Source organism: Gymnoscopelus braueri (genome assembly GCF_963280865.1).
Source record: "Gymnoscopelus braueri genome assembly, chromosome: 12".
Lineage (NCBI taxonomy): Eukaryota > Metazoa > Chordata > Actinopteri > Myctophiformes > Myctophidae > Gymnoscopelus > Gymnoscopelus braueri.
In genome coordinates, this window is record NC_137614.1 from 10,184,994 (window position 1) to 10,204,993 (window position 20,000).

The following is a 20,000-nucleotide window of genomic DNA, read 5'->3' on the forward strand; positions in this document are numbered from 1 at the left end:
GAATACAGTAACAGAATTTCTACCTTGTGATACTGCACTCTGAGTACTTTTTCCATCACTTGCGGGTTGTGGGCAGTGGCGTCATGAATGCCAGGGGTTAAGTACCTGCCCACCACCGTGGAGACTTAGGGTTCAGTGTGGATTTTGTCGACTAAAACTAACCTTTTTTCACTGACGAAAACTAAATAAAAACTAAGCTATGATGACTAAAACTAAGACTAAATATATTGACAATTTCGTCAACAAAATGTTAAGGAGGGACGAGTGGAGAAGAGATCCAGTAGAACTGAGACAAGTCATTTTATGGTTGGTTGCGCTCGGGTGATGCGCTCTGAAAATGGCAGATCTACAAGCTCACAACACGTCGCGCTGCGACGCGTTGTGAGCTTGTAGACCTGCTATTTTCACCATGCAACCAAGTGTAAAATCAGCCATTACGACGGCATTAAGGCACCGCCAACATACATTTTAGTTGACTAAATGAACTGTAGATTTAGTGGACTATAATCTTATGATATTTAGTCGACTAAAACTAGACTAACAGTAAAACATTTCTGATGACTAAAATATGACTAAAACTGAATTAAATTGTATTCAAAAGACTATGACAAACACTAAATCAAAATTTGCTGTCAAAATCAACACTGAGTTCAAATCCACTGCAGTGCATCCGGCTTGGCTGAGCGTCTGTACAAACACAATTGGCCCGTGTTCGGGGGAGGGAAGCCGGGGGCGGGGCGGGTGATACTTGTCACTGCACGTACTCTTACCTGTCAGCAGGGAGTGTCGCGCAGGAGGACGAGTAGGACTAATGCTCCACGTCCTCCCGGTGGGGGCTCCTCACTGGCAGGTGAACCAGTAAGGTACCACAGTAGTGGGAGGAATGAATTGGCATAACAACTAAATTGGAGAGAAAAAGGGGTCAAATAATTGGCTACAAAAAATGGAAGAGAAAAAAAGAATGATGGTTTTCTGTTGTGTAGTTCGTTTGACTGACGTTGGCAAGGATAGCTCACTGAACTAAAACTACCAAGCAAAATGGCTGCCAAGTGGGCAAAACCACAGCACTTCTTGCTGGGACTTCACACACTTCAATGCCGTCAACGGGCCACAACGCTACCTTGAACCTTCCGAAACACCTTCAGAAATCTGAGAGAGGAAGCTCTCATCTGTTTGTCATTTCTGTTCGGGAAAATAACTTTAAATTAAAAAAAAAAAAATCCATTTCTGATAAGCAGCGAGCTATGCTATCTGCTTAGATGATTTTGATTTACATTCGGATAAAGTTGCGCGACTGTGGAAGCGGGGAGGAGGCGGCGTCACATCCGCTTTATCGATTGATCATTTTCAGAGCTTCCGTTGCTCCAGACTGTGACGGAAGCATTTGAAGGTTGGAGGCAACAGTCTAGTCACGCGAGACTACTGAAACCTGACTGAAAGCTGTCTGTTCAAAACTGTCACTTTTCAGGATTTTTTTTTTTTTAAAAGCCCAAAAATAGCAGATCTACAAGCTCAAAACGTGCCGCAAAAAAACACAGAAAGTTAAAATATGGATATGAGAGGTTTCTGCCCGACAGCGACGTTATAACGAGCATTAGAGTAACGACCCCCCCCCCCCCCACACACCCCCCAGTGAATAATGTGATGCATTTAAAGGGGGAATTCCCCTACAAATGCATTTCAGGCCCCGCTGACACTTCTGACGTGTATGAAGCACATGTGTGACCGTGCCCTTAGGCATGAGACAGGCCAAACCAACAGACAGACATACAGAGAGAAGGAGACAGACCGAACCAACAGACAGACAAACAGAGAGAAGGAGACAGACCGAACCAACAGACAGACATACAGAGAGAAGGAGACAGACCGAACCAACAGACAGACATACAGAGAGAAGGAGACAGACCGAACCAACAGACAGACATACAGAGAGAAGGAGACAGACCGAACCAACAGACAGACATACAGAGAGAAGGAGACAGACCAAACCCACAGACAGACATACAGAGAGAAGGAGGACAGACGAATGACATTAAAGAAAGATCCCAGCCCCAGTACTTGAGTTAGATATACTATTGGTGAAATATTACTCTGCTTTTAAAAGTATTCAAAAGTTAAATTTTGTTATTTTTGTAAGTTTGGGTCCTTGAGGTCCCTCTCTAGAAATGTAGTGGTGTCAAAAGTGAAATAATTCTATTTGAAATGTAGTGGAGTGAGTCATAAGTAAAATAGACATAAAATAAATAACATAAAATAAAAAGCTAACACTCAAGTAAGTTACAGACACTCACAAAGCAATACTCAAGTGCAGTAAGTAAATGTTGGTTGCTATATCCACCACTGTCTAAATTGCGTCATGTGCGCGTGCACGTGCAGTGCACACACACACTGACCAAACCTTCTCGGACAAAAGTCCTTCAGTGAGCAGCACCTCGCCTTTAAAGAAAATAAGATAATATAAACACAAACGTAAGGTGCTAATTTCCCCTCATACCAAAAGTGAAGAGTAGCTGGAGAGTCCCCTGTCTGCACTCTGCCAGGTTTGAAAGGAAGACGGGGAAGAAAAAAAAAACGGGGAAAAGAAAATGGAGGCATTTATTATCCCGGGCTCAAGCCAAACAGGCTGGGTCATTTAAAGGAGAGTAATGGGCAAGGTAATGGAAGGCAGTTGGGCCGGTTTCCTTTAGAGCTAATCAAAAAAGGGGTAAGGGTAGTTCCCCCCCTAATTGGGGCAATAGTCACACTGCCATCACCAGCCTGCCTCCGCTATAACCATGACAAGTGTACACGCAGGGCTAAATTGCTACCCTGACACATAAACAGGGGGTTCGGAGGCATTCAACAGGAAGAGAGGCTAACATTCCGGAGTTAAATCACTCCTGCACCGAAATCCTCCAATTAATAAACAGGAGGCAAACATCATTCTTTGACATCACTGTTAACCCATAAAGACCGGGAAAGAATCTGTGTCATTTTTTAGATTTCTTTGGCTATTCAAAAATAGCAGATCTGCAAGCTCGTAGCGCGGCACCGAGTGAGAGCTTGTAGATCTGCTATTTTTTTTTTAATCGTGAAAGTTTGTGCAAATCTTTGAATGTATGTATATTTTTAACATTTGTAACTCAAATCTTTGCTTCTGGGGATTCTACACATTTTGCAAATAAAGATATTTCAATAAATAGCAGATCTACAAGCTCATAGTATATCTGCTATCTTTGAATAGCCAAATAAATCTTAAAATGACAGATGCTTTACCGGTCTTAATGGATTAAAGAATGATGCCATGCCGAAAGGTAAAAATCCACGAAGCTCAACTCATGACCTCAGACAGCTTCCTCTCCCCCCAGGCAAAACTAATGGCGGAAAACATTGGCATACATGCTGTGCACATTGTTGAACTGCGTGGTACCAATTTTTTTTTTGCCAGTAGATAAAACCGGACACAATTCCCATGACCTTTTAGGTTAGTTCATGATCCAAAACATGGATCTCAATAGGCTCTGTGCATATACTGTAACTCAGTGTTGCTTTTGTCGACTAAAACTATGACGAAAAATGTTAGTCGACTAGCTTTTTTCACTGAGGAAACTAAATAAAAACTAAATAAAAACTAAGCTACGATGGCTAAAACTGAGACAAAATATATTGATAATTTCGTCAACAAATAAAAACTAGACTTAAATGTTAGTGAGGGACTGGTGGAGAAGAGATCCAATAGAACTAAAAGACAAGTCATTTTATGTTTGGTTGCGCTCGGGTGTTGCGCTCTGAAAATAGCAGATCTGCGTTGTGAGCTTGTAGATCGGCTATTTTCAGCATGCAACCAAGTGTAAAATCAGCCATTACATCAAGGCACTGCCAAAATACATTTTAGTTGACTAAATCAACTCTAGATTTAGTCGACTAAAATCTTATGATATTTAGTCGACAAAAACTAGACAAAAACTAGACAAAAACTAAAACGTTTCAGATGACTAAAATATGACTAAAACTAAATGGAATTTTATTCAAAAGACTATGACTATAAATAAAAAATTGCTGTCAAAATCAACACTGCTGTAACTGTATTCCCAGTCCAGGTGACCGTGGCATATATACCGTTCCCTAAACCCAGTCAAATGCACATGTCCATACCATTTCTGTGCATTTAATGGGGGTTGGGAAACAGGTGTGCCCCCATCAAATGCATATATGGAGTATATATAAATGCACAGATTTGAATTTCAACACATACACCGATGTCAGACAGGAACAGAAACTGTGTCAAATGCACATACAGTATTATGGATATTTTCAACATGCACTGATGTCTCTGATACACATAGAACCTATTCCAAGTTCAATCCAGTGACACTTCTACATCATCAACTCCAGCTTCTGAGAAAAGGGCTAAAACTCCTGCGGATAGAATGCAAGCTTTTGGTTCTCAAAGTGGGGACCCCAGAGTTTTTGGAAAAAACCTATGTTGCTATATATATAGCTAAACCTAAAATGATACAGAAGCTTTCCCGGTTTTGATCGGTTAAAACTGGCTTCTTATGCAGATATAGTGGCAGCAATCATTAACCACTTCAGCCCTAGTGTCCCTGTTCTGGTATAAACATTTGCCGAAAATAGCTACTAGCTTACAATGTGCTGCATTGCGGCCGCGTTGTGTGCTTGTAGATTTGGCTATAATTGTGGACGAAGAGATTTAGTGCACAGGAGGGGGCCTAGTATAGATCCCTGGGGGACTCCGGTCAACTAAGTAGTCTATATCGTCGCATCGGGCAGAAATTTTTTTTCTCCATATTCTTTGAGTTTTTTTTCCGTAAATGAATACCCGACTTGATCATACTATACAGCGTAACACAAAAGTATCAAAAGTAGCAGATCTACAAGCTCGAAACGTGGCGAGAAGCGCCACGTTTCGAGCTTGGAGATATTATTTTTTTATTTGAATCCTGAAAAGTTAGTTTGGCAGAGAGGTTTCTACCCGACAGAGACGGTATAACCGTGTGTGGAATTTGATTGAAGGTTTAATTAAAACATTTGAGTTAGGTTGGACCCGAAAATAGATGTCAAATATTTAATTTCTACGTTGAAAATATATGGCTTTCTCTATGTTCCCTCTCTCTCTCATTCCAACAGACTGACTGACTGACTGACTCTCACACACACACACACACACACACACACACACACACACACACACACACACACACACACACACACACACACACACACACACACCTCAAAGAAGAAGGCAGAGAGGCGAGGGGAGGAGGAGAAGAAGAAAAACCCCTCTAAGAACAACAATCCATCTCTCTCCTCAATCAGGGCGTTGCTGTGTTTCCCCTCATTAATCATACATTAATATTCAGACAAACAAACTCTGTTTTTCTACCTTAGAAAAACACTCATTTCATCCCCCTCTCCTCTCCCTCCTCTTCATCTCCCCCCCCCACGCTTCACTCAACTCCTCCCTTTACTACCCCCCCCCCCCCCTCCAGTAGGTGGAAGAAGTACTCAGATTTTCTACTTGAGTAAAAAGTATCAATACCACCATGTAGAAATACTCTGTTACAAGTGAAAGTCCGGTATTAAAAATGTACTTGAGTGAAAGTAAAAGTATTGGATTCAAAATATACTTAAGAGTACCAAAAACCGTAAAAGTACTCATTATGCAGAATGTCCCATTTCATAAGTTTCCGGTTGTATACAATCGTTTGAAAATAGCAGATCTACAGGCTCACAACGCGTCGCATTGTGGCCGGCTATTTTCAAATAGCCATATACTGTAGGGCTGAAGTGATTAGTGTATGTTTTGTAATAATAATCTAAATCTACAAAGTAACTAGTAACTAAAGTTTTCAAATAATTGTAGTGGAGTAAAAGTTAAAAAGAAAAATGCCTCTGAGATGTAGTGGAGTAGAAGTAAAAGTATTGAAATACCTCAAAACTTAAGTACAGTACTTGAGTAAATGTACTTAGTTACAATCCACCACCGCCCCCCTCTCGGTCTCTCCTCTCTCTCTCTCTCTCGGTCTCTCTCTCTCTTAGTCCCTCTCTCTCGCTCTCTCTCCCTCTCTCTCTCTCTCACATGCATTAAGCTGACAGTTATAAATAGCACGGCAGAGCGAGTGTGTGTGAACAGGTACTCACCTCTTAAACACGCCACATGACGAGGTCCCACACACCGTGCCAGTGATGCCACACACACAAACAAACACACACAGGTACTGTAGCACACACACACACGTGCACAGCAGTGCCAGTGTTTCAGCACGACGGCCTCAAATAAACACCCACCATGCTCCCCTCTGCTGTCAAGAATCACCCAAATCCCATCAGCCACTTGTGAGTGGCACGAGGGAGTCCTCCTCGCTTTGAAAGCTGTTTGTAAGCTGACAGGCCCCAGACGCAAGCACACACACACGCACGCAAGCACACACACGCACGCACACACACACAAATAGAAGACCTCACGTATGCACACACACATAGAGGAAGACACCCAGAGTCTGACAGGAAATGGGTGTGGCAAACAGAAAAACACATGGGCACACAAACAACACTATGAGCCACACATTAGCGCGCGCATACACACATACACACACAAACACACACACACACAATAAGAGAGAGGTGTTCAGTACACCTGAGATATCTGCTATAGTTCAAGACACAATTACGTTCAGTACACCTGAGATATCTGCTACTGTAGATCAACTTTAAAAATGCCATGTCCCATAAAGAAGAAACAATTAAAGAAAAATACACCTTACTACCAGAGGCTGACAGATTCAGACTGTCTACCGTTTCAGACATTAGGTGAACCAGCATGTGCGGTGCAGTAGTGTAGAGCAGTGGTTCTCAACCTGTGGGTCAGGACCCCCAGGGGGGTCCCCACGTGATTTGGGGGGGGGGGTCCCCAGGTGACAGTGAAGTGACAATTTAAGGACTTTTAAGACCTTTTTAATACCTCGAAAATAATTTACTGCATCAAAAGTAATCAACAAAGTACTATAAAAAACTGGTCAAACATTGGCCAAATTGTCAAATAATATAAGGAATAGGCAAACATTTTGAAAATGGCCGATCTACAAGCTCACAACGCCTCGCAACGCGAGGCGTTGTGAGCTTGTAGATCTGCTATTTTCACAATAGAAGATCCTCAACTCCTACCCTTATCAGGATGGGGGGTCCCCAGTTCAAATATGATTATTTTGGTGGGTCACGGCCTGAAAAGGTCGAGAACCGCTGGTGTAGAGCAGTCATTTGCGACCCTTTTAACCACTTGAACCCCAGCATTCATATTCTGGGTGGAACATTAGCCAAAAAATAGCCGATCTACAAGCTCACCACGTGGACGCGTTGTGAGCTTGTAGCTAGGCTTAGATGGTAAGTATGGACGGTAAGTATAATGCCAACTCAGGTCCACTTTACAAAGTTTTAGTGGTTAATTTCAAGGACCCCCAAAATTTGACATGCGTTCGGCCTTGGACCCCCGAAATGTATTTTCGAAACGTCAATGTTTTCAGCGTGAATAAAATCATCACCAACATAAACGTTTAATATTAAATAATCAAGTTTATTCATTTACTCGCATCGCTCCTGGTGTGTAATGACCTTGATAGTGTACAAATGGAACCAAATGGACCCCATAAGATTCCATTTGGTTACATTTGTACTCTCTGAAGTCTGACCCTTAGACTTGTAAGGGTCAATCTGGTTCCTAACTATCGATAATTTAGCTCGGAACCCCTCCCCCCCCCTCTCGGACCCCATGTTGAGAACCAGTAGAATACTATACAGCTTATTCTGCAGACAGTAGAACAGTAGGTTAAATACAACTACGACTGATGGCCATGGGGTCATGATGACACACGTGCGCGCGCACACGCACACGCACACACACAAACACACACACAGTCAGATAGTGTAGGCTGAACAGTGTAGGCTGAGCAGAGGCTTAGAGATCTCCGTTTGTTAATCTGGCCCATTGATAAGACCCGCTGAGCTGCTTTATGCTCTCCCACAGCGCTTAACACACACACACACACTCGTTTGTATTACTACACTTGTGAGGACATCAACAACATTTTAGGACAGCGATTTTACGAATGCCACTTTTAATAAACGTTGTAATTTTTAACCGTAAGCCTAAAGCCGAAAAATAGCAGCATCTACAAGCTGACACTGGCAACACAACTATAGGCATACATCATGTTTAACTCTAATTCCAGACCCTAAACCTGACCTCTAAATGTCTAATTCTGATCCTAACCCCAACCTGTATCTTTTTCTAATTGTAAACTTATCTCTAAAAACCTGTTTTCTTTTTTCTCTTACATAAAACAACCATGGTGAGGACCAGGAAAATGGTCCTCACAACATTTCTCAAATTCTACTATACTTGTGGGGACCTTTGGCCCGGCCTCACTAGTAAAACACACACACACACACACACACACACACACACACACACACACACACACACACACACACACACACACACACACACACACACACACACTAATGCATGCCTGACAAAGGTCATTAATTCATCTTCCTGATGGACATGCAAATGCCACCAAATAAAGTAATAATTAAAACATTTTAAACAAAAAAAACATAATGAGGCAGTAAGGCTGCAACTAACTAACGATTATGTTCAAAGCTGATTATCTTTTCAATTATTCAATCAATCAATCTTTGCAATTAGTCCAGACCAAAACAAACTTGTAAGCCCACTTTACGAGCACTTGCTCATCACACGTTATCTGAACATTACATTACAGTCATTTAGCAGACGCTTTTATCCAAAGCGACTTACAATAAGTGCATTCAACATAGGTAGGGAACGAAACTACTAATCACCAGAAGTCTTAAGTGCATTTTCTGCAAAAACAAGCAACCAAGAGTATACCTAGCACTAAGGTAAAAGTGCAATATATCAGCTACCTACTTTCATAAACAGATGAGACAAAATAGGAAAATCAAATGAGATTTGCACAACCCAAACAGATATCTGTCACAAATGCAACAAAGACAGGCATTCACATTTTCGCACAAGTCGTAAATAATAACCTATGAGAGTTAAATGTACTGCAAGTGATATTTTTATCAGAATGTAGAGCTATTTAACACTTATTTTAGCAAAACAATATCACTAACGGCACCTTTAATAACCGATTATTCGATTGCAAAATGTATTTACAAATTTTGCAACATTTTCTATCGATTGATTAATCGTTTCACCCCAATGTGGCAAAAACCATCAAATAAACTCATGTATAAATTGATAATCTATTCGCCCATTAACCCATTAAGACCGGGAACATATCTGTGTCATTTTAAGATTTCTTTGGCTATTCCAAAATAGTAGATATACAAGCTCATAGCGCAGCACCGAGTGCCACGCTATGAGCTTGTAGATCACTTTTTTTATCGTGGAAAATGTGTGCAAATCTTTGAATACATATAGCACCACTGATATAGCAACATACTGTTAGGATTTAGAAAACATGTTTAAAATGTATTTGGCCGCAGACCCCCATCTCAAAATGTTTCGTTCCAGGGATCCCCTAGAAGCAAAGCTTTGAGTTACAAACGTTCGCTTTAAAAATACATATATTCAAAGATCTGCACACATGTTCAAGATTTTTCAAAAATAGCAGATCTATAAGCTTGTAGATCTGCTATTTTTTGAATAGCCAAATAAATCGTAAAAAGACACAGATGCGTTCCCGCCGGTCTTAATGGAGTAAATGCTCTCAGAAGTAGAAATGTCGATTTGTGTGAAATCGACAAAAAACGACAAACAAACCTCTCTGACGTGCATGTTCTCCAGCTGGGCCTCGGCCTCGCGGGCCGCCATGCTGATGACCGACGCCCTCTGTCCGCCTCGGCTCCCTCCTCCTCCTCCTCCTCCTCCTCCTCCGTGCCCTTGGCCTGACCCCTGACCACCCTGCAGCATCTCCAGCAGCCTCTGGATGCTCTCGTCCCGGGCGCCCAGAGTCTGCTTCTGCGAGTCGATCCTCATCTCCATCTCCTCCATGGTCCTCCGCAGCAGGTACATGTCCTTGGCCTGCCTCTCGTGCTCCGTGTGCAGCCGGAGGTAACTCTCCTCCGACGGGTCCTCCTGATGTTGTGGAGGAGGGGGCGAGGAGGAGGAGAAGTCCCCTTCGCACCCGGGCACCTGGCAGGGACTGTGGGGCCGGCCGCCGGGGGTGGTGGTGGCGGCGGGGCCGCCGCCGGAGGGCGCCAACCCTCCTCTCTCTGGACTCTGGCCGAGGCTGTAGAGGTGCTGGTGGTGCTGCTGCTGGCCGGGACTGTTCCTACTAGGCCCGGGGTGGAGGGTGTTGTTGCCTGCAAGGTTATTTTTTCATTAACTTTATTTAGATTTTGACCTTTTTCAAAAAGGCTTACATTTTGTTCACAGTTAACCACTTTCAACCTAGCGTAGACGAAATAAAAAAAATATGTATAATTTTTAAAAATTGCGAAGATAGTTCATCGACAAGCTCAAAGCATGTCGCGGGTGCGCCGCGTTGTGAGCTTGTAGATCTGCTATTTTCACTATTTTTTGAAGATTTTTGACGGCAAGATACTGGGCTTCAAATACTAGGCTTACGCATGAAATATTGACAGAGACTAAAACTAAAGACGTGTTCTCTAGTATTTTAGGTAGTTTTAGTTTAGTTTCGTAAACACACAATACTTCAGAAATCAGAAAGGGGAGTCTTCTGCCACGCCTCATCCAAACGTAGGCAAGCGTCACAGAAGCAGGACCACACGGCACAATGTAGAGAAGACACTGGTGCAGCTAAAACAACTGAAGCCTCTTTTGATGCTACTGCATCTTCCTCAGAGTCATGACTCTGAGGAAGATGCAACACTTTCAAGATGTTTCAAAAACATTCTAAAATAGCAGATGTACAAGCTCACAGCGCAGCTCAAAGAAAACGTTGTTACTTTGTTGATTTTGATTGTCACGGGGCAACCCGTGCCTTATACACAGACACACTGGTTAAGGACATTGCACGCACACACACACCTGCGTCCGTTTATTAACCCATTAAGACCTGCGGCCGATTCTACAAAATGTCTTCTAAAACTGTTTTTTGAAAAAACGTATGTTACTGTGTCAGTGGTTCTCAAACTTTTTCACGTTAAGGACCCCAAAATGTATACAGTATGTATTTGGCCGCGGACCCCCATCTCTAATTATATTGTTCCAGGGACCCCCAGAAGCAAAGATTTGAGTTAGAAATGTTCCCTTTAAAAAATATATATTCAAAGATTTACACAAATTTTCACGATTTCTCAAAAATAGCAGATCTACAAGCTCATAGCACGGCACTCGGTGCCGCGCTATGAGCTTGTATATATCTGCTATTTTTGTATAGCCAAAGTGTAAAATAATGCTTTTTAGCTCACATTTAAAAAATGACACAGATGCGTTCCAGGTCTTAATTAAGACCACCGGCTGGTTTGGAAGCAACTGTTTGAAGTGACTGTGGGTTGCGTGGCAGATATATGTCCTAGCCCTAGAATGTCTGTGATCTTACATACATTTCATGTATTCCAAATACACAGTCATAGACGACTCGGACGACGTCACGGACGACTTTCTGTACGGAGCTAGGGGGCGCGACTTGAATGATGGACCGAATTTACCCAAACTTCGAATTCGGTCCGTCCCAAGTCGCGCCCCCTAGCTCCGTACAGAAAGTCGTCCGTGTGCAACTCGTGGAAAAGTGGAGATATTTCACTAAACACACGTTTTCTGGCAGAACTTTCAAATGGATATGAAACTAGAGGACAAAATATGACTCCAAGTCTTAGGAATTAATTATTGGGTGAGTACAGACAGAGTTTAGAGCACTTTTATGGCCGCGCAGATCGTCACTACACAGTGAGTCGACGAGGGTGATCTATGACTGTGTATTTGAAATACATGAAATGTATGTAAGATCACAGACATTCTAGGGCTAATATATGTCCTAACAAAATGTCAATACTATAATGTCAATACTGTTGAATGCATTCACAAATTCACAAATGATACACACAGACTTTAACAGGGGTGGAAAATTCAGTTTATTGTAACCTGTGTTAAAAGGAGTTGATGCTCATTGTTTTGTCACCTGTAACTCCTCTGCAGTACTGGCCATAGATATATGGTACTGGCACTCTATCTGGGTTGAATGAGGAAGTTGGAACTGCCAAACAGAGCAAGACTAAACCATTCAGCTTAAGTAGGGGAGTTCCCAGTGGAAGGTGCCATGTAATGTAGAGGAGGAGGGGTGTTTCACAATGTTTATGAGCAAAGTATTCTATTGTCTTCAGAAATGAATTCAAACCCAAAACGGTATTTAGTTTAAAAGTAGTACAATACCTATTTATGTGTTGGGTTATTCATGAGATATTTGTAAGCTTGTAGATAAGCTATTTTGATGGGTAATTGCTTTCTGGGTTGGTGGTAAGATCCTCTCCTATAAAAAGGAGACTGCAGGTACAGAGAATCAGTTTTGCTCGGGCGGGCAAAAACCTAACAGCCCAGTCAGAGAGCTGCCAGGGCCCTTGTTATGGGGGCGTAGCCTAGTGCAGTTTGTTTTGTTCTTTTTTCCTAAGTTTCGCATTCATTTCCTGAGTTCTCTATTTTTGGCCAGTATTATTGCTATTGGAATTAGGGGTGTTCGATATTGAAAAATATACTATCACGATATTTTTCAAGAAATATCACGATAGACGTTATATATCACCATATTTTTTTTATGTTTGTTTTTATGATTATTATTATTTTATGATTATTAATAACATATATGATGATTAATTGTATTATATGATTATAACATTTTATAAGATATGATCATGGGGCACGTATAATCATTATATTATATAATATAATGAATCATCATATCTTATTAATTAATGTGTTCACAGACAGACAGGCTACATACAGTACAGATAGATAGATAGATGGATATAATATTTGTTTTTATGCTGCTGATAGATAGATATAGATATAATATTCGTTTTTATGCTGCTGATAGATAGATAGATATATAGATATAATATTAGTTTTTATGCTGCTGATAGACAGATATAGATATAATATTCATTTGTATGCTGCTGATAGATAGATAGATATATAGATATAATATTAGTTTTTATGCTGCTGATAGATAGATGTAGACATAATATTAGTTTTTTATGCTGCTGATAGATAGATAGATAATATTAGTTTTTATGCTGCTGATAGATAGATATCTATTCCTTTTTATCCAGCTGTTGCATCATGTGACATTCAGTGTAGGCTGCTTGATGGTGAGTTAGTAGTGTAACAGACTGCTTCAGACAGAACATCTGACAGTCAGTGGTGGAATGTAACTAAGTACATGTACTTAAGTACAAATTTGAGGAATTTTCACTTACTGGATTATCTTAAATTTTCAGTACTTTTACTTCTACTCCACTACATCTCAGAGGCAAATATTGTTCTTTTACTCCACTACAATTTAGTTACTTTGTAGATTTGTATTATTACAAAACACGCATTAACCACTTTATCCCTATATACTTCGGCTATTTGAAAATAGCCGATCTACAAGCTCACAACGCGTCGCTTTGCGACCCGTTGTGAGCTTGTGAGTATTTCTGCATTGCAGTACTGATACTTTTACTCAAGCACTTTTTCCACCACTGCTGACAGTAGCCTAGTATTACACCTACCTACCTACTAACAGTAGACTAGCAGGTCACACAATGGATCATTGATATGCATATGCATCCAGCCAGGTCGGTCATTCCTAGGTTAATTGATGGTGTTGATAAGCTTTTGTAAGCGAGGTACGAATAGTTGTTTTTAATCGATACGCGAAGTCCGTCCATGTGCGTGCGTGCACTCTTTATGCGGGGACGGGACACCTTCGCTGTTTCACCCGCGTTTGGTTAAAAGTTATATCGAGTGACTTTCGAACATCGCAAACTTTGCAATTAACTTTAGTTTGCACCGTGTTGGTTTTGGAATATCCAAATGGGCCTGACTCTCCGTCCATTACTGCTGTTGTGCAGACTGACAAGACAAGAGCGACGATCGCCTCGCTGCCAAGAAGAAAGGGGGCGGGGACGTTGGGAGCGTGTGTGATGAACACAACAGATCTTCAAGCAATCAATGCGGTCCGGACGTGCGGTCGAGACGCGTTGTTAGCTTGTAGATCTGCTATTTTTGGCGAACGAAACCGTCGTACTACAGAAGTATAAATGAAGGAATAGAACTGCAAATCATAGACTGTGCACTCACAGGATCTCAATGGAAACAAGACCGCAAGGACTTTTTTTGGACCTTTTAGACAAGTATTTTGCCTAATAAAATATAAAGAAATAAAAAAAACAGTGAGTGCACGTTCTATGACTAATTGACTCCCTGTATGACTGAAATTAGTTATTTATTTTTTTGGACGATATGTATGATATCTCTGAAAACGCATATCGTGGGGACATTCTATCGCCTCGACGATAGTTATCACAATATCGAACACCCCTAATTGGAATATTCATATTTTGCACTGTACAAAGCTACACTGGAGTGGAGGTGGAGGAGAAGTGGGAGAAATAAAACCCCCAAAATATGAAAATGTCTTTATATTGATTATTATTACAAAACATACATAAACCCCTTCAGCTATTTGCCAAGCTCACAACGCGTCGCACCGTAGATCGTCTATTTCCAAAATATTTTTACGGTATACATTTTAGACATTTAAAAACTTGTGAGACGAGACATTCTTTTGTACTTTTTACTCAAGCACATTTTACACTTGTAACAGAGTATTTCTACATGGTAGTGTTGATACTTTTACTTAAGTAAAAAAATTTGGAGAACTTTTTCCATCACTGACCTTGGTTGGCCGAGTTCAGTCTCTGCGTGGCTCCGTACCCGGGGCTGTGGATGATGACGTCCGCATGCTGCTGCTGCTGCTGCTGCTGCTGCTGCTGCTGCTGCTGCTGCTGCCTGGGATTGTAGGTGTTAGACGGGCTGCCACGGGGGCTGATGTGTCGGGGGGCCGGCGGGGGCCCGGGGCTGTGATGATGGTGGGTGATGCTGCTGCTGCCGGAGCCTTGGGTACCGGGGCCGGGGCTTATTTGCCTGCAGGGGCTGTGTCCAGGGCTGCTGGGATCTCCTCCTCCTCCTCCTCCCCTGTGGTGGTCCTCCCCATGGTTGACGTGGTGGTCTCTGTAGGAGCCAGTAGAGCTCTCCTGTTGATGCTGCTGCTGTTGTTGTTGTTGTTGTTGATGTTGTTGATGCTGCTGCAAGTGACTGTTCATCTCCCTGTGAGCCCTCAGCTCGTCCTGCAGCTCCTGTACTGTCAATGGAAGGTGCTACAGAAAGAGAGAGAGAGAGAGAGAGAGAGAGAGAGAGAGAGAGAGAGAGAGAGAGAGGCGGCCATGAGTCATAAACACACAAATGCAGAGGCCGGGATTCACAAACGCACAAAGAACAAAATCAGTGGTGTAAAGTAACTAAGTACATTTACTCAAGTACTTTACTTAAGTACAATTTTGAGGTACTTTTACTTTAATGGAGTATATCCAATGTTCAATACTTTTACTTCTACTCCACTACATCTTAGAGGCTAATATTGTACTTTTACTCCAATACAATTATTTGAAAACTTTAGCTACTAGTTACTTTGCAGATATAAATTATTATATTATAAAACATACATTAACCACTTTAGCCCTGTTTTATACATAGGCTATTTGAAAATAGCCGATCTACAAGCTCACAATGTTGTGAGCTTGTAGAGCTGCTATTTTCAAACATTTTAGTACTTTTACTTTTGGTACTTTAAGTATATTTTGATGCCAATACTTTTGTACTTTTACTCAAGTAACATTTTGAACACAGGCCTTTTACTTGTAACAGAGTATTTCTACATTGCAATATTGATACTTTTACTTAAGTAGAAAATGTACTTTTTCCACCACTGAACAAAACGCGTGACATATTAAAGACACACCCTGTTTTTCCTGATATCGACAGGCTGGCACAGAAGGTTGTGAAATAAGAAAAACTTTGGTCAAAAAATGTATCATTTATTAAACTTTCCTGTAAATGGAAAATAGTCTGGCTACATTATTGCTGGCAGTTACACACACTGTCCATAAGAGGGCGACGTTTTACTTTCACACACAAAAAGGCCATAAAGTGTGACAGGGGGAGGTGGACGCCAAAGGCTGATACTGTGAATACAGTGATGCATATAACTCACTGTGAATACAGTGATGCATATAACTCACTGTGAATACAGTGATGCATATAACTCACTGTGAATACAGTGATGCATATAACTCACTGTGAATTAGGGATGGGCAATATTATCGATATCACGATATATCGCGATATTTTATTTCGCGATACTGTATCGATACTCCAGTATCAATATCGCGATTAAAAAAAAAAAAAAAAAAAAAGTTTTTTTTTTTTTTTTTTTTTTTTTTGCTTTTTCAGATACAGGCTTTATGAAAAACATTCAAAGAACCTATCACAGATCTGCAGCTACTCAATATGTAGTGTATATATAAACAATATGTAGTTGTGATATATGTATATATCGCAATATATCGCAATATATCACAATATATCGCAATATATCGCAATATATCGCAATATCGTGATACGACCCAAGTATCGTGATGCGTATCGCAATATAATCGTATCGTGACCCAAGTATCGTGATACGTATCGTATCGTGAGATTGTTGCCAATACCCATCCCTACTGTGAATACAGTGATGCATACACATAACTCACTGGAATAGAAATCTCAATACAGTATATCCCTAAAAAATAAACTGCACCTCAAGGAGAACATAAAGCCAAATAGTTCCCCTGAAAGCTCAAACACTACTGAATAAACTCTATAGAGCAGTGGTTCTCAACCAGTGGTCCGGGGACCACCAGTGGTTCTTGAGGAGTTTCCAGGTGGTCCCCATCTAAATGATGGAGAGTTGGTAACCAAATGGACCCTTATAGATCTTTAACTCTTGAGAGCGTAAAATGAAACCAAATGGACCCCATTTGGTTTCATTTTACGCTCTCAAGAGTTCAATTATTGTTAAACATCTGCATTACTTACTTTACAAGAGGTCTACACAAGAATGTAGAGAATTGCTATTTTTGCTAAAATTTCATCCAACGTTAACAAAATATTCTAAGTCTTGGGTCTGAGAGTCTAAATCTCATCAAACGGTGGTTCCGTGGCTCAAATGGCGAATAAATAATGGTCCTTGATATGAAATAGGTTGAAAACCACTGCTATAGAGTTTCCGCCCTCATAAGAATCTCAGTGAATTTCATGAAACCACAGCTCATCTTTCTTTGCTTTTCAACAGAATGCGTTATATGTGCAGCACTATTTTTTTGTAGTTCGTTAGCAAGTAACACAAGACTCACTGCCCATTTCCGCTGGTCAGAAAACTCACCTCTTCACGCTCTACTCACCCCCCTATAGCATTGGTTCTCAAAGTGGGGTCTGGGGACCCCCAGGGGTCCTTGAGGGAGTTCCAGGGGGTCCCCAGCTAAATGATGGATAGTTAGGAACCAAACGGACCCTTATGGGTATGTAACTCTGAGAGTGTACAAGTTCCATTTGTACACTCTCAGAGTTAAATTAACATTGTTTTACAAAATAAATTGGGGTCCCAGAGATATAAATGCCATTAAATGGGGGTCCGTAGCCTAATGCATGTCAAACTGGGGGTCCTTGAAATTAAAATGGTTGAGAATCACTGCTAGAGCTAAAAATCTTCTCTTATGGGGGTCCCTGTCTGGCATATCTTTTCAAATGGGGGTCGGCAGGCTAATAAGTGTCAATTTGGGGGTCCTTGACATGAAAAAGTTTGAGAACTACTGCCCTATAGCACTCCTCTTTCCTTGTATCACTTTGTGTCGCCTTTTTTGATCGATGCTAGTTATACAATGCTTATATAGTGTTGGTTACTTATATTTGTGCATTTATTTGTACATCGTCTCTGTCGGGTGGAAACCTCATATGTCCAAAACTGTCACTTTTTAGGATTCAAATAAAAAAATTGCTAAAGGAGTAGATCTACAAGCTCAAAACGCTTCTGGATTTGCTACCTTTGATACTTTAGCCTGACACTCTAGTATGCTCAAGTAGGGCACTAATCCTATATTAAAATCCTATATTAAAATTGGATATGGGAGGACTGGCCAGGAGGCCAGCCAGGGGGGTGGGCGGGCGGACCTCTGACTCACCATGTCACTCTGACTCAGCCATAACCATATAAGGAGTTCCCAATGCAGCTACGCCCAAATATGGAGTGTGTTGCCCCTAGCGTAAAATGTGTCGTCATGCATGGCATCAGGCGCAAACAAATCAGTCAATGTAGTCTGATGACTTCAGGGATCTCCATATATGGGCATAAAAGGGACATGGACTGACAGATACAGAGATCTCCATATAGGGCATATCAGTCGGATCGGCGGTGCGACGTAGGTGTTCGGGCCGCTACTCCACAGTTTCGGGCCACAAACCTCTAGTTTATGCAAAACTCAAAGAGTTAAAATATGGAGATAAGAGGTTTCTGCCCGACAGCCACAATATATATTTGTATTATCCAAATGATTGTCTTTGCAGTCTACTTATGTGACTATTTACCTCGACTAGGGCAGTGGTTCTCAAACTTTTTCATGTCAAGGACCCCCAAATTGACACTTATTAGCCCGCGGACCCCCATTTGAAAAGATATGCCAGGGACCCCCATAAGAGAAGATTTTGTTACGGCTCTAGCAGTGATTCTCAACCATTTTAATTTCAAGGACCCCCAGTTTGACATGCATTAGGGCTACGTTCCCCCATTTAATGGCATTTCTATCTCTTGGACCCCAATTTATATTGTAAATTTAACTCAAATGGAATCAAATGGACCCATTTGTGCACTCTCAGAGTTACAGACCCATAAGGGTCCATTTGGCGCCTAATCTATCATTTAGCTGGGGACCCCCTGGAACTCCCTCAAGGACCCCACTTTAAGAACCAATGGACTAGGGTTCATGTCATTTACTCTGATCCAAGTTGCCCTTAAGATAAGAGTGTCTGATAAAATGGCTAAATTGTAAATGGTACATTTTAAGATGCATGCACACACATAAGGTGCTGAAAAAACGACATCCTATTTGGAGGTGTGTTTGCAGCTCTTTGCAGCTTCACAGCAGGCTAACTGAGATGTGGAGGAGACGCACAGCGAGGCTGAAACCATGGAGACAGAACAGAACGGTACCGACGCTGAACTGAGTAGGAGAAGGAATCATGTAAGGACACAAAAAGAAGAAAAAAAAACGTGAAATGAATGAATAAACCAAACGAACGGGGGCCCATACATACAGTGGTTCTCAAACCCCCCCCAAAGGACCCCCAAATTGATATATATTTGGCCCGTGGACCCCCCCCCCCCATCTGAAAAGGTTTCGTGCCAGGGACCCCCAGAAGAGAAGATGTATGTAAAAGAAAAAAATCTATCTGTCAGATGTACAGTGACGCAAGCTTGTAGATCTGCTTTTTTTAAATAGCCAACATATAAACGGATAAAGTGGTTGAATTGATTGTGATGCTGTATTAAAGGTAGGGTAAGTGATAAAACAAAAAGTATTTTGTTAAAAGGTTAAAGCACTATATTCTGATAGTAATCATTGCTATAGAGTGTTTGTTCAGTAACAGGAGTCTCCCCGTCTCTCCAGCTCTTTGATAAACAGAAAATAATTTTTTCGGTAGGTGTCAAAATCTCAGCCAATCAGGAGAAAGTACCCATTTTTAAGCTTCATTTTTATAGTGTTCCAGTTCCAATTTTGCCTGCTCATTTCTTAGTGTCATCACTTCCAATTTCACTTGTTTAATCTATATCCTGATTGAGTTCTCTATCTTGATTGGATAAAATTGGAAATTAAACTGAAACTGAAACGAAAATGCATTTTCTGTTTAATAA

General features: G+C 41.2%; 1 protein-coding gene across 1 annotated transcript in view; it reads right to left on the reverse strand.

The window, feature by feature from the left end:
• LOC308096368 (ERC protein 2-like) overlaps positions 1–20,000 on the reverse strand; it is a gene marked incomplete at both ends in the record, with an annotated part of 339,729 nt that overhangs the window by 312,542 nt on the left and 7,187 nt on the right. Inside the window, 2 exon segments of the mRNA XM_080443792.1 lie at positions 9,812–10,353; positions 15,036–15,356. Of these exon segments, the coding sequence (XP_080299918.1) occupies positions 9,812–10,353; positions 15,036–15,356 (863 nt within the window).